The sequence below is a fragment of the Lutra lutra genome, chromosome 18, assembly GCF_902655055.1.
Source record: "Lutra lutra chromosome 18, mLutLut1.2, whole genome shotgun sequence".
Lineage (NCBI taxonomy): Eukaryota > Metazoa > Chordata > Mammalia > Carnivora > Mustelidae > Lutra > Lutra lutra.
The window spans coordinates 734741-756631 of NC_062295.1; the positions used below are offsets into that span (position 1 = coordinate 734741).

The 21891-nt window shown below is 59.6% G+C and overlaps 1 protein-coding gene across 3 annotated transcripts in view; it reads right to left on the bottom strand.

The window, feature by feature from the left end:
* The window catches only part of LMF1 (lipase maturation factor 1), an 83705-nt gene that overhangs the window by 27206 nt on the left and 34608 nt on the right, over positions 1-21891 (bottom strand). For all 3 annotated transcript variants that reach the window (XM_047713326.1, XM_047713328.1, XM_047713325.1), the window contains exon 4: positions 8146-8294. In XM_047713326.1, coding sequence (XP_047569282.1) covers positions 8146-8294 — 149 coding nt within the window. The remainder of the gene's footprint in view (positions 1-8145; positions 8295-21891) is intronic.

Genomic DNA, 21891 nt, shown 5'->3' on the forward strand with positions numbered 1-21891 from the left:
CGCGGCCTGGTCTGACGCGGGGCACGGAGGCACCAGAGGCAAAGCGCCCGGGCTTTGGACGCCGGCTGCGCACGTGACCGCCTGCGGCCCGGCTGAGACCGGCGAGTCTCAAGGGGGCTACAGACGCGGAGGCAATTCTGTCTTGACAAAAACAGAGACTTGAGAACAAAGTGAAAACCTTTTTAAAGCATAATTAAGGGCAAACTATTACCTTAAATACGGTGAGTCAGACACCCACGCTCTTTGCCATTTTCTGCAAATGAAAAAGATTCTCCACACGAATATGGTTGAAATCTGTGCATCTAAAAGAGAAAACTGAGCTGAAACAGGAAGGTTCCAGAGCTTTCCCAGAGACGCAGCTGGGACGTGTCTGCCCCATTCCAGCGGGAGGGCACAGGGGAACACGCGGAGCGGACCTGCGTGCGCCACGGCTCCAAGGGAGGGGACCCAGAGGTGGTCTGCACCCCACGGCCGCTCGCCGGCTCAGCAGTGTGAAGGAGCCCCACTCCCTGGAGAAGCCCCCAGCAGGCCGGCTCGCAGCCACACGGAGGGAGCTGCCGGAGTGTAGCTCGTCAACAGGAGGGGACGGTTTGGGGCATCATGGAACCTCCCTGTGGGTGGCGCCAAGGGCAGGAGATGAAGCGGGGCGTCCCACCCCATACCGCCCGTGCCTGCAGTGGTGCCCAGAGTTGGCCAGGAAGCCGGTCCTGTGGTCCTGTCTCGAGCTGAAGCTTGCAGCTGGGCTGGTGGTCCTTCACAGGGGGAGGGCACACGATTCTCTCTGGCACTCAGCAGAGGCGCGCCAAGGAAAACCTGCCGCTTTGTTGGTCTCCAGCCCTGCCCCCAAAGACAGAGGTCTCTGCCCAACGTGGGGGCCCACCGGCCATCTCCCCCGAGGCTTCCCCACCGCTATTCACCTCATTAGGTTTCAAAAAATGATTTCTGTCCTACCAGGAAGCCTGCGGCTCCCCGACCCCATCAGCACAGGAGACACTCTGAGTGCCCCCCCAGCAGTCCCCACCCCAAATCCTGGAGAAGTGTAACATCTTCTAACATACTAGAAACCTTTCTCGGAACATTGGCTGTGGCCACATGCTGGCCCTGCCATTCTGGAAGGCCCTGCACAAGGACCCGGACAGTGCGTCTGGCTTCTCTCCCCCAGCACGCCACCTGCGAGATGGCTCGGTCCTCTGCGTTCCATTCTGGGGAGTCAGCAAGGTCGGTCCTCATCCTTCCGCTCAACGGGCCAAGCTTGGTTTCTAGCTCCTGGTGCCAGGGGAGGCTATAGGGAGCACATTTCCGGCTCCCCTGGCTCCATCCCCTGGGGTGGGAACACCAACAGCGAAGAGGAGGCCAACTTTGTAGGTAACGGCCCAGCTGCTCCCACCCACTCGGGTTGTTCTCCCCAGTCTGCAGGGTGAAGCCCTGGCCCCCCGCATGGCCATATTTAGACTGAGGAAAGAGCTAAGGGTCAGTGAGGCCGGAGGCTGGGATCCTGGCTTGACGGGATCGGCGCACAGTAGAGACACGGGGGCTTGCCTCTCGGCCAGCAGAAGACGCGGCAGAGAGCGGCCGTCCACGAGCCAGGAAGCGTCCCCACCAGGGACAGAAGGCCCCAGAACGTTGGTCTTCAGCTGCCAGCCTCCAGAGGCACGAGGAAGCCCGCGCTGTTGAAGCCGCTCAGCCGGTGGTAGTTGGGCGGCCCGAGCTGGGACGCTTGCTGTCTGTCCAGCTCTGCCCGCGGCGGTCGGTGAGGCTGAGCTGGGTTTCAGGTGCCGGCAGCGACCAGCTATGGGTCTTGGTGAACTACCTGCTAAAACCATCCCCTTTTCCTGCCGAGTCATCCTTGTTACTGGGTTTTATGCGTTCTTCACCGACCCACCACACGCTCTCCTGGTCTGCCACTGGCATCCGCCAGGAGCAGAGGGTTTTCATCCCACCGGAGTCCCACTTACCCTTTTTTGTCTTTTACACTAACGTCCTCCGTGTTCCAAGAAACCCGGGCCCGTCACAAACTGCAGACACACCCTGTTATCCTCGGGACGTGTGACTTCAGGGTACCGCTCGAGCGCCTCTCCAAGGTGTGCCTGTGCGCGGCTCGCTGGCGCTCTGCAGAGAACCACACGCCCTGGCACCTCGGTGAAGATGCTGGTCTTTCTCGGTCTGGGGGACTCATCCTTTGTCAAAAGTATGTGCCGGTGATTTCCGTGGGGGACTATTTTCAGACACATGGACTGTCCCCAGGTCAGCCGTCTGTCCTCATGCCCTCACTGCCCACGTCAGTCTCGCTGACCATGACCTCTGGGAAGTCCTGAAACCAGGGACAAGTCTCCTACAACTTAACTTATTCAAGGTTTTCTGGCATTTCTTGGCCTGTGGCGTTTCCATCCAAATTTGAGTCAGTTCACCAGCTTCTTTTTTTTTTTAATTAAAGAAAAAAATTTTTTTAAAGATTTTATTCATTTGTTTGACAGAGATCACAACTAGAGAGAGATGGGGCGGGGGGGGGGAGCAGGCTCCCCGCTGAGCAGAGAGCCCGATGTGAGGCTCGATCCCAGGACCCTGAGATCATGACCTGAGCCGAAGGCAGCGGCTTAACCCACTGAGCCACCCAGGCGCCCCTGTTCACCAACTTCTAAAATGAAGATCCTTCTAGGGTTACATCTGGGCTGCAGGAAATCTATGGATGGGTTTGGGGACAGCTGTGGGGTCTGTGACAATTCTGGGACCTCTTTTTTTTTTAAAGTTTGTATTTATTTGAGGGGGAGAGAGAGAGAGAAAGCTGAGAGGGGAGGTCAGAGGGGAAGCAGACTCCCCGCGGAGCAGGGAGCCCGATGCAGAATTCGATCCCGGGACTCCAGGATCACGACCTGAGCCGAAGGCAGACACTTCACAGACAGAGCCCGCTGGGCGCCCAGTTCTGGGACTCTGACTCGCACATGCGTGTCTGTCTGTTGAAGCTTGTCATTTCTCTTAGCAACGTCTAGTGGCTTTCGGGGTACGGAGCATCAGATTTGTTAAAATTTCCTGATTTTGGATGTTATTAATGATGTAGTTAAAATTTTGTTTAAAAGAACACTCAATATGTTTATTTAATATATTCATCACAAGGGCTCAACCATAGACTCAATTTAGGAAACAGGAACAAAACAGAAGTGACACCACAGATCACAGAGTCGTAGACAGAAGCGAAGGAAGGGACTGATGACCGCAGGAGAGTAAGAAGCACCAGGAGAGGCTCCAAGGTTAGGTGCTGGCCGGGGGCGTGTGTTCAGCGCCGTCTTTGCAGAGACTTCTGGAAGGCTCTGGCTTGTCCCGAGCTCAGCAGCGCATGTCTTCAAAGGGCTTCTCCTTGCAGGCTCTGGACGGACAGCAGGTTGGTCCTGACGTCACCCTCGTCCGTCAGGATGTCCGGGCAGATGTGACCCCGGGTGTCGGTGCCGGGGTGTCGGCAGGGTGCGCAGCAGGGGGACCGCTGGGGAGCTCCGGGGAGGACGGACGTCTCAGATCTTCATCTACTTTGCAGGCTGCAGGGTGGTCCCCGTTTGAAAAGGTCTGATTCAGGGAAGGCAGAAATCGCCTTGTCGCCAGACACCACGGGGGCCACTGCTCCTTCTGTAGCCTCTTGTGCCCGGGCCCTGGCAGCATTCCCGCTGGGCCCGGATCCTCTGCTGCAGCAGTGGCAGCGGCCGGGTCGCAGCTCCTGAAGGCCGCCCGGGGGGTGTGGGCAGGGAGACGGGACCTCGGGCGAGCACGACGGCACCTGCCTAACGTTTCATTTCCTGAGCGCTTCTGCCCACATGGGGAGAGAGCACGGACTTCTGCGCAGGGTCTGTGGTCCTGCCCCGGCCGACCGCATGCGTTCCCCCCGAGGAGCTCGTGACCCTCCACGTGCGTGGTGTCCTTTCCCGCGAGGACAGTGCTTCTTCCCAGGTTCGGGGCTTTTGCTAATGTTCTCTCGCTTTTCCGCAGAAGCCACGCTCTCCAGCCTGGCGCCAAGCAGACGGGACGATGGTGCGTGCTCCGCGTCTCCTGGCAGGAGTGCAGGCCCCCGGGCACGAACGGGGTCGACATTGTGTTGTCAGCCTGAAGAAACCTCCTGTTCCTCGTGAGCCGGAGGATGTGTCGTTACCTCTGGGCTTAACAAATGCCCTCCCTCCGTTGGCTGAGACGACCTCCCTGCATCGGGTCACTGGCTGAACCGCAGCGCCGCGTTCCCGCCCGCCCAGCCCTGCGTCCTGGGGAAAGGCCGCTCGGAGGCCACGCCTCACGCCACTCAGGCGCTGTGGGCTCCGTTGGCTAACGGGTCAAAACGCTGGTGCTCCTGTAGGTTAGCACTCCGTTCCTGAAACGCCCTTGCCCTCCGCGTCTCACAAACCAGAGCTGGGAAGGCTTTCCTCTCCGCTCTCCGGACGCGCGGTGCCGAGTTCACAGGCTTCCTGCCGCAAGGGTTAGAGAACGCATTGGCGAGGGCTTCCAGGCCTGGAGTTACGCAGTCGGAAAGGTGCTCCGTTCCTGAGACTCGACAGAGTTTTTGTTTCTTCTGTTCGTGTTGGTGATTCATGTCTCAAAGAGCGGAGCGTCTCCTCGGACTGTCCGCTCCATACACGACAAGTACGTAAGCTGTTTACCTCTTACTTCGAGAACACCCCAGTGCCCGGGAAGGCTGTGTACACAGCACGGAGGCCCTGCACACCTGTCACGTTCAGTCCACGCCAGGACCTCCCCATGCTGCCCGATGCTACCAGTTCCCCCTGGAAGTCCTCCCCTGCGCCAGGACCATCCAGGATGCAGGCCGAGGGGCTGTGCTCCTCGGGCGGAGCCATGCCCTGCACTCCATGACCTCAGCCCTGCAGAGCGCTGGGGAGTGACTCTGAAGACTGTCCTCCAGTCAGGGTTTGCACGACCTTGGGTTCTCCCGATCAGAGCTGGGCACTGTCACGGGTCTCCAACAGCAGCGGGCCGTGTTCTCCTTGGGGCTCCGGTGCCCAGCGCCCTCCTTCTGGTACCTTGCCCCTGAAGTCCAGCAGGACGTGAGGCGGAGCGGAGCCAGCGGGCACTGGCTGTTCCCCCGGCCGCACTGTCCGCTGTCCGGTGTGATACGGGCCGCGCAACACCCTGCGTCGTTTCCAGCTGTGCAGGGAGAGCCGGACAGCCCGCTGCCACCGCTCCTCCGCGGCCCCACGCAGCATGAACACGTGAGAGCCCTGAGGAGGGGAGGCCGCGCCGCCCCACCACAGGAGGCCAGAGCTCTCGGCACGCAGAGGCGCCGCAGATGACACCGCCACCGCGGCCTCCGTGTCTGAGGCTCCAGATCGGCGCAGGTCAGGGCCCGGGGCTCCTAGCTGCAGGCAGCCCCGTCCTTGGTGGCCTCCACGGCCCCATCACCTCGTAAGCGGCAGGCGCTGTGCAGGCTGCCGCTCTCCCTTCCCGCACGCTCTCTGCTTCCGCGCTCCCGTGAAGGAGGACGAGCACCCAGTGCGCCGACAGAAGCACGTAACTGCACCTCTTCCCGGTAACTCCTGCGCAGCTGGGGCGAGCCGTCAGTCATGATGCCACGGAAGGCGCTTGGGGGGTGCCGGCAGGCCCCGTGGGGGCCGCTCCCCTCCTGGCATCACGAGCCCTGCGCCCAGCACCCTGCCGGCTCCGCCGCCCCGTGCCCCGACTCTGGCTGTGCTCCCATGGGGCCCTCGGCTTCCCGCCCCCATCTACAAAAGTGCTGCCCCAGGCAGGTACCCCGCGGCGATGGAAACTCTGCGCACGCTATCATCTTTAAAGGCAGCTGAGCAGAAAATCAAAATGAGGTGGGAGACGGACACGGAGCCTCAGCCCACTACTAACTGTCCTACGAGTGCAGCCGGGAACTTCCGCGGTGGCGGAAAAGGAACGGTGAAGAGGAGACCGGTCCCCCTGGTAACGACGCGGATGCGGAGTCTGGAGAACGCACCCTTCGTGGCTGGCTCCACACGACTGCTCCCAGCACCTGCAGCCGCGCACGCCTGCCCAGGGTCGGGCACCTCCCGGCCACACCGTAGCTGGACGCGTGCTCCTGTGGCTTCCCGCACAGGCACCCACGTCCCAGGCGCAGCGCCCCCCTTCTGTACTCTGGCCGCTTCTGGAGAGCCCTGGGTGCGGCATCAGCAGACCGCAGGCGCCACCACAGCAGCATGAAGCTGCTTCGGCATCCAGGAGGGTGTCCGGAACACGTAAGCGTGGGCTCCTGGCAATCCCACAAGCAGCCGGGGCCCTCTGCGCCCACAGACACCCATGCTGCTCAGGAACCACCCATCCACCCAGCCAAGAGCGGGCCCTGCTCAGTATTTGAGGGTGATGTGGCAGTACGATGGGCTCCTGCTGGCCACGCAGACCTGGGGAGCGAGGACATCCGATGACTGGCAGCCGCAGAGGGGTGTACGGACGCTGGGCGGAGCAGAGGGGAGGCGGACACACTCCCACGTACAGAGCGTCTGTCGAGGGCAGCCACAGAATCCCCCGGGTCCACCACACCACACTCACTAAGTACACAGTCGGGGAGAAGGCAGCTCCTTGGAGAACTGGCTGGGCCTGCCTGAGTCAGAGATGGGACACACGGACCCTGCCCTGGACGGAGAGTGAGAGGCCTCCTACTGGGGAGGCAGGCACACAGCCAGCCAGTGTCAGTTCCGGGGACGGGGGAGACTGCGGGCCATCTGGACTGCAGGGGACATGGGCGGGGGTTGCCAATTCGGGCACGGCAGAAGCAGGCTGTCTGTGGGCTCGTGCTGGCCCCGGCCCTGGCCCCTGGGGAGACGTCAAGCAAACAGGTACTTCCCGGACCTGCACAAGACGTTCGGTGCAAAAGAAGTTAGTGTCACAGGATAAACCCAGATCTCGCTACCAAAGGAGAGGAGTGCCAGAGCAAGTGAACACTACTTGCCAGGCTCCGTGCCTAGTCAGTTGGGGGTCGGAAGGAAGCATGTCAGTCCTGATTCTATGGTTCAGAGAGCGTTTCTGGAAATGGGAAAGGTGACCGGAGGCGGACACGTGCACCTGCAAGGGCCCTGAGGAAGGTGGTGGTGGGAGTCTGGGCCCGGGACCCGGTGAGAGGGCGTGAGCCGAGAATCTGCGGCAGGCAGTGCAGGCGCCATGCACCGAGCAGCCACAGCGGGTGGACAGCGCTGCCCGCTCGCCTGGCCTGTGGGAGACGCTCCCTGAAGAGCGATGCGTCTGCAGACTCAGCAGGCGGAGACAGAAGGAAGCTGGCGTGGCTGCTCTGGGGAGACACGGGGACTGTGAACCTTGCTGTTAGGAGCTCATCGGACATGTACGTCGTCAGGACCAGGGGCCCCAACATGAAGCCAAGAAGCCGGGCCAGCTGAGACGACCGCGCACTAGCATCCCATTCGATCGCATGCACGAGACACAAAACCATGCTGTCTGCAGCCTCTGCAGGGGGACTTTTGCAGGACGTCGCGAAACAAAACAGTGACCCATAAGACACTGGCCACTATCACTTAGCCTCCAAATGTCCGGTCCTAAGAGCACCACCACGTGAACAATAACAGGCAGACGAGTGCGTGATCAGAGCCCTGACCGGCACACCTTAGCAGCCAACCCACGGGCCCAGTCTCAGGAGGCTTACGATAGCTCCTTGAGAGAGTTTATAAAACCCCACGGTGGAAGCTCACAGGGCACCCTCTCAAGCCCGGCCCCTGCCCTCTCCAGGAGCTTTACACTCTCGCTCAAGAACGTGGCTTTGCTACCCACCACTCTGGGTCTGGTCGACCTCTTCGTTCCCTGAGGCGACGGGACCAAGAACCACGGCACCCATGGACACGAATCCTCTAGCACGTCTCGCCTTGTCCCTGTCCTTACTGGCTTAAACCAGTCCCAGGAACCAGCAGGAGGGCTGGTGGGGAGAGGGGCAGCTGCGGGGGGGGCTCTTCCTGTGAGTCTCTGTGTGCAGCAGGCTCAGCATCGGGACGGGTTCACAGAGTGTGCTCGTGCAAAGGGCCGGGGGCATCTCAAGGGCTCACAGAGAGCGGCCAGAGAGCATGGAGAGCAGCAGGAGGGGCCCAGCAGGCACGGCCCAGCCAAGAGGGCAACGAGGGATGGCTCCTTTGCGACGCATTCCCCCGAAACATAGTAAATAAGAGTTCTACTTACTGCTCCAAGCATGATTCTGAAAATCAGCCACCGAAAGCCCCACAGCACAATCTGGGACGGGGGGGTCCCCGTGGGCAGTCGAGACAGACTCCAAAGAGGGCACAGGAAGATCCCCAGGAATCCTGTTTCCAGAAGCTGGGACTCCCATCCTGCAACGAGGACAGAAAGAACACAAAGGGCCACGTTAGCACCAGCCATTCTCCAGAGCAGCAAGTCACCAAACTCCGTTCAACTTACATGGTCCCTAAACCACACAGGTGGTGTGATGACGTGTAGGGCCAGACGACCTGACGGGAGCATCTGCCTGGTCTGCGCTACAGCAGGGGGAAGCCAGAGGGAGACACGGGTCCGGTGTCAGGGGCCCCAGCTCCACCTCGGGACGCGAGGGCGCAAGCCAGAAGCCCTGCTGAGAAACGCAGCGACCAGTGCGCACACGGCGGTGGCAGCGGCTCCATGTTCTCACAGGCATGCCCGGAGCTGGGACCTGAAACAGATTTAGGCCGCCGTCCCTTGGCCTTTCTGCACGTTGCCCATGTCCCTTGGAGCTCATTTCGCTCAAAAACCTCATGCAGCATGAAAGCTACTTTACACAAGAGTCCATGCACTACGGCCCCGTTCATAGAATGCTCCAGAATGAGTGGAACCGAACAGGAGAAACGGAAACCTCGCCTCCAGCGTGACACCTGGCAGGGGTGAGCGGCAGGGGTGCCTGGGCCAAGACTCATCAGAGACAGCTGAAGGTCTGTGCATTTCACTGTAAATTTCTTCCTAAAACAAAACAAACCCGCCAACAGACAAACTTAACTGAGTTCTGAACCTGAGTTTTACGGCTGGACGGACAGCTTGTGGGGTCTGCAGCTGGGGTTGACACGCACAGAAGGTTACGGCGAGGGACGGGGTGACGTCTGCAGAGCGGACGCCCAGTGCGGTCCTGGTGGTGGGTTTACGGGTCCCACTGCTCCCCCTCCTTGAAACTCTGTAGTTTGACACTTTTCATAACAAAGTGGGGGGGACCCGCCTACTCTCATGTCTTTGGGGATTTCTGAAGTCCCAGTTCCAAATCCGCTCCTCTGCGGGAGAGGTTGGCTTGCTGTGAGGCAGTGCCCGGCACCTGTGCTGGGGCCGCCGGGGCCGCCAGCACACACCCTGCCTCTCCAGAGGGGCTTCCAGAAGCAGGCAGAAGCCTGGGCAGTGCTGTGGGGGGGGGCGCCCTCAGGAGCAGGGATGTGAGGTGGGAGCTGTGTCCAGGAAGGGGCACTCATGCCCCGCTCCGTGGAGACCCAGTGAGTGGCGTCCACCAGCCCTGACCAAGCGCCGGGAGGCCCGACTCCTGTCTGAGCTCCGAGAGGGAAAAGGCAGGAAGCCTCAGCACTTGGTCTGTTTTGGGAATTCCAGACACAGAGCACCCAGGGTCAAGGTTCTCTTCTCGTTCACGTCGCCGGAAGACCTTGCTTCAAACTCCCTTTTTTGTCTCAAGCAGAAGAAAGACTTTGTTCCTTGTGACGGTTTCTCCAGTCTTGTCTTGAGGGACGGCTGTCGTCAACCTCGGGCTCGCTTCACGCGGACTGTGTTCCCCAAGCCATGTGCCTTCCTGCCCCGGGGATGCCACGGAAGGCAGAAGTGACCGGGCACTGCGGCTGCTTCCCCGGGGGCGCTTCTGCTCGTTGAGAGACCGCTCAGGCCTGCCGCCGCTCTGGGCCCTCCGCCCACGCGCCGAGAGCGAGAGGGAGCCGGGAGGCCCTGCGGCACAGAGCAGCGGCTTGGGGCAGCGGCCCGGCGAGTAGGCAGGCGTGGGGCCTTCTGGGCAGAACCTGGCAAGCCACAGAGACGGGCAGGTGGGGCGTCCGCCCAGAACCCCGTGGGCACAGGCACACTTGCTCGGCCCCCAGTGCAAGGCTGGTGCTGCCCACACTCACGGGAAAGCCTTGGTAGATTCGGAGCCGCTGGCGCGGGTGCGGAGCGTTCCCCAGAGCACAGGCCCGCCTTCTCTAATTGCCGCTACACTTCACACAGATGTGCCGAGAGGAATTTTAACACGCTGTTTGAGTGACACCAGTCAAAGTGATGTGCAAATGGCAGAGCCCAGAGACCCACTCAAGTGCCAGCAAGCGGTGACGGGGCGGGCGAGGGACACACGGCCACCTCAGGGACTCACGTGGACTGGCAGGGGTCAACCGCCCTATTGCTTCCTGTGAACCTGCTGGAACCTTCCTTACCCTGCTGGCGTGCTCAGGGACAGCGGAGATACCTAAGCCCCTTGCCACCCACTCCCATTTGGCTGGAGCCACCAGGTCACTGGCCGCTGGCCCCTGGGCCACGAGCACTTGCCGACACCGCTGGGATGGAAAATGTCGCTGGCAGAGACCCCTGCTTCGGTGGATACTGTCAAGTCCGAGCAGACTGGGCTTCTGCACAAGGAGCAGCACTGTTCTCGCCTAGTGCGGCGGGCAGGCGTCCCCAGAAGCCAGATGCCCGGACGGCTGGCTTCCCGCAGCCCCATGGCTGGGTGCAGAGGATGGCCCAGCCCACGCTTGCCGGGGCTCCTCGACGCAGTGCTCCCTGCCGCAAGCGCTGAACGCCACCCGCAGACCCCACGGTGGCCTTGCCACAGCTCCAAGTCCCCCCGGGAGGGCGCCTGTGCCTCCTCCACCTGTACTCAGACCCTTTTCCGGACGGGAGACCGCAGACTGGCTCCTGCACTGCTGTGCCAACGCCCGCTTATGGGGCTCAGTCGGCTGGGTGGCGTCTGACTCGACGTGGGCTCACATTACGAGCTCAGGGTTATGGGATGGAGCCGGCACAGAGTCCGTTTGGGATCCTGTCTCTTCCTCTGCACACACCCCCCCCCCCAACTCTCTCTTTCTCTCTCTCACAAATAAATAAAATCTTTAAGAAAAACATTTCTTTTCCACGGTGACCCTAAAAGGCTCCGACCCCTTGGGTGTCTCTCAGGGATGCTGCTGATGTGCGGTCCCGCACGGCTCTGGGGGGATGGCTGGTTGACGTCCTTCAGGAAGCCACAAAGCCCGAGGTCCAGGCAGCTGCCTGTTTTCTGGAACGGCCCCTTCCAGAAATCTACTGGCTTATTTGCAATAGTGTGGACAAGCGGTGAGCAGGCCACATTTGGGAAGCTTCTACGTGAACTGGGGGGAAGTCCTCCAGTTCAGAGTTGCGGGGTCGGCGCTCTTGACCCTGACACTTGGACACTGACCGCCGGAGCAGCTGTCAGCCGGCCGGCAGCTCCCAGGCTATGTTAGCCCTTCGGCCATGTCCCCAGATAGGCAGTGGGACCAGGGCTGGGCCACACTCAGAGAGGCTGCAGGGCCAACCCCCCAGTGCTGCTGCTGGGACCGTGAACCCCAATGCAGCTCTGCCCAGAGCTCGGGGCCGACCACCACTGTTCACGTCCTCCAGGTCAGAGGGCGGCCACAGCCCAGAGCCCTGCAGTCGGTGGGCGCTGCTCTCCTGGCTGGTGCGGTCGAGCTCGCATTTCACACTGTGGGGCACATGCCCTTGTCTGCCAGGCCGCTGCGGGGAGCCTGAGGGAAGACCCCACGGAACGTGCTGAACGCGGACCCTCAGCACACGCAGAAGCACAGGGCCTCGCTCTGTGGGCCCCGCGTCTTGCGCCTCTGGCTCATCTCAGGGACCTGCTCTCGAAATAAAACCAGCATACCAGTGGCGCTGAGCTTTCTGCCCTACTTGGGGACATGTGGAGAGTGAAGGTGCTCTTCTGTTAAACACCCAGAGAACCCAGCGCCCACAGGCCTGACCTGTGCCTGCTGACCGGGGAGCAGCCGAGGGCACGGCGCCTTGAGGCCGATGGTGCGGGGGTGGGGGGCCCTGGCCGCCCCTCCGGGCTTTGCCCGCTTGCAGTGGGAAGCAGACGTGCTCTGGCCGGCGAGGGGCCCGGGGGGCCAGGGCGGCTCGGGGGCCTGCACCGGGCCTGAGGAGGTCGCCCGCAGTCAAGGTCCCACAGTGCACAAGCGCAGCCGCTTCTGAGCCCGGACAGAGACCTGGTCGAGGTGCCCGCTGTAGACGGCCGCTCGGGAGAGACGGCTCAGAAGCCAGGGCTCGTCACCTTCCTGAAAATCAGTACAGTTACTTAGAATACTGACGCGTGGCACCTACGGATCTTTCAAGAGTGACAGCCGTCATCCACAGGAGGGGCAGGAAACCCATTAGCCTCGGGTTAGAAACCGGGAAGAGGCAGAGAGACGCCTCCCCTCTGACGGGCTGTCACTCCTGCATGGCCCCCCCCGCGGCCGCCCGGGGCTCCCAGCGGCACCCGGAGAGCACGCGCAGCTCTTCCATGCCGTGTTCTCCACCTTCTAGGTCCTCCGCCAGGGTGAGGAGTGACAAGCAGCCCGCCAGTCGCTGTGCACGGTCCAGCTGTGGCACCAGAGGGCTGCGGGCCACAGCGACGCAAGGGGCCCTTTCCACGGTGTGGGGGTGACAGAGTGCCCCACACGGTTCTGGGGTTACCATGTCTCTCACGGGTACCAACGCCTTCACCCCCTGCAAACCTTATCACCCCTGCAAACATCCCCCTGCTGTGGCAACCAGACACAGCCAGCATGTGTCACCGTGTCTGCAGGAAAGGACACCGTTTGAGGGGCCTGGCCTCGGTGACCCCTTTAGGCCATTGGAATGGCTTGTAGAGCTGACTGACCTCGCCCTAAGGGGATAGACTGGGGACAGTCCTTTGTCTCGAGCTGGGTGGTACTGATGCCAGCCTCACCCCAGAGATAGGCCCACACTCTTGCCTGCCCCCAGCCCTGGCCTGGTTGGAGGTGGGTCTCCCCAAGAACTCCCCAGAACCGGCATGAACCGAGTAGGGGAATGTGGCCCGAGAGGCTCTGTGCTGGCTGTTAGTCCAGGGGACAAAGCCTGGTTTCTGAAAGGAGAGGCAGGCCGTGGACTCCACATTTCGGAGGCAGGATTTGAGTCCAGTCGTGAACAGATCATGAACAGGAGTGAATTTTCTAGCAAGTGGATACTTTCGGAAGAGTCAAAGGCTTCATGCATGCTCCCAATTATGAATCATTTAGAAAATTGTTAATCTGTGTTGTGAGGATGTCCTTGGGCGCTGCAGGGAACAGGAAGTGACCTCTGTAACCTGCACACCCACACAGCGACCCTCTGTCCACTGCACTTTGTCACGGTGCTGGTTAATGCTTCGTTACCATGGCAACCAGACTTCCTAGCCCCAGGTGTCCCCTGCTGCTCAGATCTATGCAGGTGTCACCAGCTAGCCTGAAAACAAAACTCAGTAATGACCTTAGCTAGCTTTACTGGTTTTGGATAAATATGAAAATGCTTCCTGTCCACGGAAATTAGATCTAGCAACAGAGATTTCTTAGGATTAATATATTCCAAATAGCTAACATACATCCGGCTGAAGGGCACGATGCATTACCATTCCTTCGTCTTTTGTTTCCTTCCTGTGCTCGGAAACTGGCCGGAGCCGATCTCAGAGCAGCCTGTCAGGATCCTGAAGATGCACGGGTCATGCCGTCCGGGGCTGCCGCAGCAGGGATCTCCGGGTCTCCTGTGCCCCGGGAGGCGCGTCCGCGGAGACACACCCTGTGTCCGCGGGCCCCGCACGGCGTGGCCTCGTGTGGCGGAGGGAGCGCCCACCTGTGTGCACACTGGGCCCCCGTGCCTGCAGAGATGGGCCACTCGTCCCACACGCTTTGTGGCGTGACCCACTTTCACCCTCCGCTGTTCCCGATCTTCCACGCGCTCAGTGCGTACGGTTTCTGGGAGTCCCCGAAGCTGCTGAGGGGCGCGCCCTTGTCACCGAAGGAGGGCAGGCCTGGCGGGTGCACGAGGCTGGCACGTCCAGTTACCGTACGGACAGGCGAACGTGTCAGGAGCCACGCGAGGGTCAGTTCTTCTGAACAGCAGGAAGGAGTCATGCACGTCTCCGCCCAGCGTGTGCCCAGGCCCGAGGTCGGGCGGCACTGAAGCCTCAGCCCCCCAGACACAGTCTCCCCTGGAGTCACTGCAGTGGGCACAGCGGCGCTCCCCCTTCCCACACGCAGCAGGACTGGCCTCACTCCCCTTTGAGAGGGAGAGGTTTCTGGCCCTCTGGTGAGGTGACCGGCAGCTCTGGGTCTGGAAGCCAGGACAGCCACTGAGGCGCGGCCACCCCACAGACCCTTCTGGGCAGCGTGTACGTTCCACGGGGCCACGGAGAGGAGAGGCGGGCATCAGGCACAGAACGAGGACCCCGTGGGCACTGCCGGAGGCCAGTGTTGCTCCCAGGTTGTGCGCAGAGAAGCCTGGGGGCGGCCTGGTGAGGGGAAGGGCCAGTGGTGTCCACGGGCACCAAGTCCCTGAGGCCGTCAGGGCAGGTTTCCAGAAATGCTTTTTGTTTTTGGAAGGGTCCGTGTGGGACGGAGGATGGGCTTCAGCTAAGTCAGCTGTCGTGAATCACCAGAGGAAAACAGCACACGAGTGACCCACAGGCCCCGGCAGGGAGAGGGCGAAGCTCACCGGAGCCCCACGGACGGCCCCCCCCACTCCTCCGCTCCAGCCCGGCTCTCCTCCCTCGCTGGAGGCCGGGCCCACCTTAGGTCTCTGCCCCCAGTGCCCATTCCTGGCCCCTCTGGTCAAGTGTCTGCTGAGATGCCTCATTCTCAGGACGTAAAATTTACGACTGGGCCTCAGTGTGTCCCAGCACAGCCTCCCGACCGACACGCTCGCCGTGCCCCGACTGCACGTCACGCACCTCCCGTCTCCACTCATGCGGCGCCCAGCACGCAACTCCGCAAGACGCGGTGGGCACGTGGCTAAGTGTCTTCCAGGCGCGAAGGGAAACACGCCCATGAGGCATGCACAGACAGGGAAACTGCACAGAGAAACAGAACTACAAGAAAACAACCCGACAAATTCTAGAACTGGAAAAGAAAATATCTGAAATTAAGATTTTACTAGATGAATGCAGTAACAGCTGGAGGACAGAGAACAAAAAGGTAGTGACCGTGAAAATAGCTCAACTGAAGTTATTCAACTTGAATAACAGATCTTTTTTTTTTTCCTAAGATTTATTTTAGCACACGAGCAGGGGAGGGGCAGAGGGACAGGGGTAGCAGGCTCCCCACTGAGCAGGGAGCCCGACACGGGGCTCGATCCCAGGACCCTGAGATCATGACCTGAGCTGAAACCAAGAGTAGGATGCTGGACCGACTGACCACCCAGGCGCCCCTAGATTTTTTTCCAAAGATTGAGTAACAAAAGAACAGACCCTCAGGAAGTGGAGGACACCATCAGATGGTCCTACATACACATCAATGGAACCTTGGAGAGAAAGGGGCAGAAAAAAATCTGAAAATATATTGGCAGAAGTTACTCAAATTTGGTAAAAGACATAAAAGGTGCAGATTCAGGAGCCTCAGAGAATCACAAGACAGCGTCCAAAAAATGCCACACAGAGTCAGACTGCCGTCAACCGGAGACAAACCCTCCCGCGCAGTAGGAGAAAAACACGGCACTAGGTCTGGAGGAGTGACCGGGTGAGTGACAGCTGCCTTCTTGCCAGACAATGGAGGCGAGCAGACCGCAGACCAAATGCAGACCCTTCCACCTCCCGCAACTGTGTTCCGAGAGCAGAACCAAGAACCCACACGCTTTCACATGGCAAGGACCCAAACCGTCCGCAGAGACAGAATGCGGAGACAGTCAAGGATTTTCGGAGGACAGGAGGCACTCGAGCAGCCCAGCACAAGTGAGAGGAGAAGGAACTCGCGGCCCTCGGAGGACAGATCAGCTGCCTGCGAGCACAGGACAAAGTCTTAGAAAACGTCACTACGAGGAACACCGCAGCCTATGAGAAAGCAAGAGACGGTTCCCCACTGTCAGCTACCGAAGACCCGCTTTCATTTGGGTCATTTTGATTTCATTTCTCAGACATTCCCTGTTAACGATGGCCCTTCCTCAAGGCCACCAAAATCAAGGATCCCCAGTGGGGCACGGACAGGCACACTGTCTGCAGAGAGGTACCGGCTGAGCAGGAGCTCTGGAAAGTGGGCCCAGAAGCCAGGCACGGAGCAGACCTTCCCTCCTTGCGGAGAGCACGGGTGCGGACAGACCCACCTCACAACAGACAGGGCCCGCCCTCCGCTTACACGGGAGTGACGGGAATTTTCTACATCCTGACAGCAGGTTACACAGGTGTATGCATTTGCCGACTCTGAAACTGTGTACTTAGGATCTGTGTGTCTCACAGCGTGTGAACTCTTTGTCGGGGACAGCGCTCCGGTCTAGCAAGCAACCAGCGGTGCTGAAGTTAATGATCAGGGCAAGTACGTGGGTCATAGGATGCGGACTTTGAAACGCATCACAACAGACTGTGGATTGACAGATGGACAGAGAGATGAAGAGATCAGCCAAATAAAGGAAAAAAGCTAGTAAAATCTAACCTGTAGGAGCTAGATGGTCCATATATGGGTTTTTACCACACAATCCTTTAAGCTCTTTTGGCGTGTTTAAAATTTTTCATGACATGATTTAAAACATCCTATGTAACACTTATTCTTAGCCACTGTAAAAATAAGAAAAAAGTTCTAAGACTTGACATAGAAAAGAAATACGATTGCCTACACAGAAAGTTAAAAAAAATCTACAGAAAATGAGCTCAGCTATCAAGAGGCACTGGCAGCGATCGCAAATGACAGTACAAGGAACCCTACAGGGCACTTAGGGACCAGTGATTCTCCTGAAAGTTGACAAGGGAAAGATTAAGTGTTCTATCTTGAGTTTTCCGGAGAAGCTGGGTTTCAAGCGACCAAGGAGTTGAAGAAGGAAAGTTGATTCAATTAAAAAAAAAAAAAAGTCGCAGAGAAATGCCAGCTAGAATGACAGAATGAGAACATGTGCCCCGGGCAGGCCCTGGGGGGCCGCGTCCAGACACTCAGCACCACCTTGGCCGGGCCTTCCGGGGCTGCTGACGGAGAACTTTCTGGGAACGGATCAGGTTGATAACACCTGGCCCGTCGCTGATCTCACCATCGCAGAGCAAGGGAAGGTAGCCTGTGCTTTCCGACCGACAGCGAGACAAGTCCCTATACCCGCGAGGCACCCCACTTTGATGCCGCCTGGAGCCAGTGGCTAGCCCACCAGCAACGGGCAGGGGACGGCAGAGCTGGAGGCAGTCAGTGGCTCGCGGAATCCTGTCTGGGTGCCCGGCGGCCGCGGAGGAGGCCTCGACAGCTATGGAACACAGCACGGCCTCCTCCAGACACAGCAGCCGCACACAAGGTATCTATCCACGAGACGGCCGGCAACGCTGGAACCTGCTGGAACCCCCGTGACATTTCCAAGGTGCTGCTGTAGGGGGCTGTGCCGGGGGTGCGTCCCTGAGCAGCGTGGCCTGCGGTCCGCTCCAGACGGCGTGGCAGACCCTCGTTGCACACTCCCAGAGTCACATAACCCTAAGTTCAGTGAGCAGGGCCTTCTCCCATCCGCTGGGACATCTAGAACTGACTGCCAGCATGTCCACAAATCTACCAGCCTGTGAAATGCAGGGCTTTAAACTGCCATTCGTTCTAGAAGCCAAGCTTACAGTGAGTATGGGAATAAGTCTTTTAAGAAGATATTCAGAAGGAAAGCCATACACTTTATAGAGACACACAAGATTTTTAAAAACGCCAGCAGAGCGTGCGTGCGTTTTCCAGATGAGGACAGCAGCAGAGCAGCTGAAAGCGAGGGCTCCGGGAGCATGGCGAGGCTAGCCGAACTCTTCAGGCGAAGCTCTAACAGCGGTTTCGTCGCCCCATCCTCTGTCCGGTGGCCGGCTTCCAGGAGGTGAGGAGCTGGAGGCGGACAAGGGCTGGAGGGCCAGAGGGCCAGCGGCCGGGGTGTGCTGACGGGGAGAGCGCCGCCCCTGGAAGCCAGTGGACTGCGGCCGCGCGGCCCACACATGACAGCCTGTAGGGCCCGAGGGAAGGGGAGGGACGATCCAGGGTCCTGGGGTCCAGCAGCCACATTCGCTAAGACTGAGGGTTCTGTTCCCGTTTGGTGACTGCGTAAGAGGGGGCGTCCTGCTCCCAAACCATGGAGCTCGTGTGGACACAGAAGCCCCCTGCCGCTCACACCCACACCAGGTGTGCCCCTGTCACTATGTTCCTTGGGGATTAGGACTATACTTGCTGATTTTGGCACCATCAAAAGGGAAAAAGGGGAAGACAACTGTCCATTTATGGACGCTCAGCTGACCGTCTCAATCCAGGTCTTAAAGCCAAGTGACTGAATGGCGGGCGCGAGGGCTGCAGGAGGGCGTCTGTTCTAAGTGGCGGGCGCTGACCTTGCCCCGCTTTGGGAATGGGTACTGTGCCCAGGCAGGCTGGGCCCAAACACCAAGTGAGAGCCTGAGTCAACACAACCAAATACATGCTTAGAATTTAGGAAGGGGCCGAGCTGTGGGGAGTCCAGAAGCTTCTGAGGCCAGGAGAGCCACTTGGCATGGTGAGAATCACAGCTTCCTGTCTCCGGAGTCACAGCTTTCATCCCCAAGCCCTGGGCCTTTCTTGAGGCAGATCACACAGCTCTTACTCAGATGGAAGGGGGTTTCTTGCCATCAAAAACCACAAAATCAGAAACACAGCACAGACGGAGCAGGCAGGAGAGCAGTAAAGTCACCAGGCCCAATGAAGCACCAAGGGCCACACTGAGCATGGCCCCGTTCTGTGGACTGCCCTTGCAGATCCCAGGCACCAAATCCTTTCCTCAGGCTCATGCCCACTGCTGGGCTCCCTCAGTGGCTCCAGCAGACCATCTCCCTGCCTTACCAGTCCCTCCCACGCTAACCTAGATGCCGCTTCCTAGATGACCATCTTTGGACCCTCCGCTCTCTCCACGCAGAACCTGGAGCGGGAGCTTCCCACACACCACCCGCGGGGCACCTGGGGGCTCTCTCCACGGACCCCCTGGGGGGACCCTTCCACATACCACCTGCGGGGCACCTGTGGGCTCTCTCCATGTACCACCGGGGGGGGGGGGTGTTCTCTATCCACCACCTGGGGGGGATGTCTCCACACAACACCTGCAAGATATCTGGGGGCCTCTCCCCACCTACCACTGGGGGGGGTCTCTCTCCACACACCCCCTGGGGGGACTCTCTCCACATACCACCTGCGGGACACCTGGGGTGGTCTCTCCACACACCACCTGGGAGGGCCTCTCTCCACATACCGACTGGGAGGGCCTCTCTCCACGCACCACCGGGGGGGGGGGGGGGGGGGGGGGGGGGCGGGCGGGTATGTCGCCATGCACCACCTGCAGGCATCTGCGGGGCTCTGTCTGTGGGACAACTGTGGGGCTCTCTGCACGTACCACCTGGGGGTCTCTCTCCATGCACCACCTGCGGGGCACCTGGGTGGCTCTCTCCACGCCACCAGGGGCTGTCTCCATGCACAACCTGGGGGGGGGGCTCTCTCCACAAACTACTTGGGGGGCCCCTCGGGGGCCCTCTCCACGCACCCCCTGGGGAAGGCTCTCTACACACCACCTGGAGGGGGCTCTGTCCACGCACCTCCGGGGTTGGGGGGGGATGTCTCCTCACACCACCTGCAGGGCACCTAGAGGGACTCTTTCTATGCAACACTTGAGAGGGCTCTCTCCATGCACCACCAAGAGGACCTAGATAGACTGTGTCCAATCCTGCCAGGAGCAACACAGAGCACAGGTCAACCACGGACTGGCCAACAGGAGAGACAAATCCAAGTCTGTTCCTAGTCTGAACACCCTGCCATCCTCTGAAGACCTCCACTCCTTGCAAACCCCTAGCAGGGGCAGGCCCCCATCGCCCCCACACTCAGAACAGGCCCCTGAACCTGTCCATATCCCGCCTCTAGCCATAAACACCATGAAGCCCCCAGTCTCAGAAAAGGAAGGGACTTTCCATCAAGCCAAAGGCCCCTAGCTGGGAGTGGGCCTCACTACAGCCCTCAGCCGAAGTGTCAGTGGCTCCCCTGCCCTCCCTGTCCCAAGCCGGACTCCTCAAGGCCTTCTGGAAGTGTGGTCCCCTCTGCTGTTCACCTTCCGTATACTGCTGATCTCGTTTTACTAGAACCAACTTATTAGAACTAATGCTATCAACTTAACTAATTCTTTTTTTTAAAAGATTTTATTTATTTATTTGACAGAGAGAAATCACAAGTAGACAGAGAGGCAGGCAGAGAGAGAGGAGGAAGCGGGCTCCCCGCTGAGCAGAGAGCCCGATATGGGGCTTGAACCCAGGACCTGGGATCATGACCTGAGCCGAAGGCAGCGGCTTAACCCACTGAGCCACCCAGGCGCCCCAACTTTACTAATTCTTAATGGAAAGCAAACATACTCAGTTAAAGTGGAACTAAGAAGAAAAGTAACCTGATCACCTAGAGAGAAGTCTGATTCCCTGATCCTGTACCTCAAAATCATTTTAAAGGGGGCACCTGGGTGGCTCAGTGGGTTAAAGCCTCTGCCTTCAGCTCAGGTCATGATCCCAGGGTCCTGGGATCAAGCCCCGTATCGGGCTCTCTGCTCAGTGGGGAGCCTGCTTCCTCCTCTCTCTCTCTCTCTCTCTCTGCCTGCCTCTCCACCTACTTGTGATCTCTCTCTGTCAAATAAATAAAATCTTAAAAAAAAAAAATTAAAAAAAAAATCATTTTAAAGGATTTCTCAGAAGTAGCCATGGAATAGAGTATGTGTAGTTTAAAACCCACTTTAATATATTTTAAGTATATTTTTGCATCATTAAATCTTAGGTTTAGTAATCCACAGAAATGTCATTTTAACTCCTTCTCCGTGGCTGAATCTTTCGGGCTGTTTCCATTTTGTCCTGCCGCAAACACAGTGGCAAAGCCCTTGCAGTCTTTCCGCACAGCCCCAGCCCTGCAGGAGAAAACCGTCAAGCGGGGCCGGCGACCCAGAGGCTCACGCACTTGGAAGAGGCCAAGCCATATGGGCGTGGCCACGCTGTCCTCAAGAGGTGGCGCTGAGTCGCGGGCTCGCGCTGGGACCCGGCTGCCTGGCCACCCGGGGCTGCCGCAGACCGTCCTCCCCGGCGCCCGGCACCCCCACTTGCTGCTGGTTTAACGCCTGCCTCCCGCAACTCCTGGCCGAATCACGTCACGGGCTCTCAGTCCCGAAAACTGCTCAGCAGAATGGCTCGCTGTTCCGGCGCATTTGCAGTTTGTCTCGTAAATGCCTCCACGGAGGACAGCGCCCTGCGACCCCGAGGTCCTCTCGCACGGGCGCACCGGACACAGGCACAACACGTCACAGGTAACAGGTCCGTGTACCAGACCACACGGACGTGAGCGTGCAGACGCATGGTGATAAACGCGCTCCCTGCTTACGGTCTCTGCCGGCCTTGCCCACACATCCTGCCTGCTTTTTCCAAGATCTACAGACGCTGCGATGGCCTCTTTGGGCCGCACTGCTCTGTGTTTACCGTTTGGAGCTGTCGCCGGCTCACAGCACTCGGAGGAGCAGTGCAGAGCCCCCCGGGACCCCCCGCCCCATGTTCCACGACGCAGGCACAGGTGTGGACTTGAGAGGCCCCGTCAGCGCCCACGCAGCCGGCTCCCCAGCATCACGGCGGGGGTGCCAGCAGAGTGGGCAGTTCTCCTGCAGCCTGGGGCCTCGGAGGGGCATCCGGGTCCGAGGGGCGCTCCCAGCCTGTCGGTGCTGGGCTCTAAGTGCTCGCACACTTCCTGGCTCCGTCCACCATGACCCCGCCGGCGACAAGCACACCCAGCA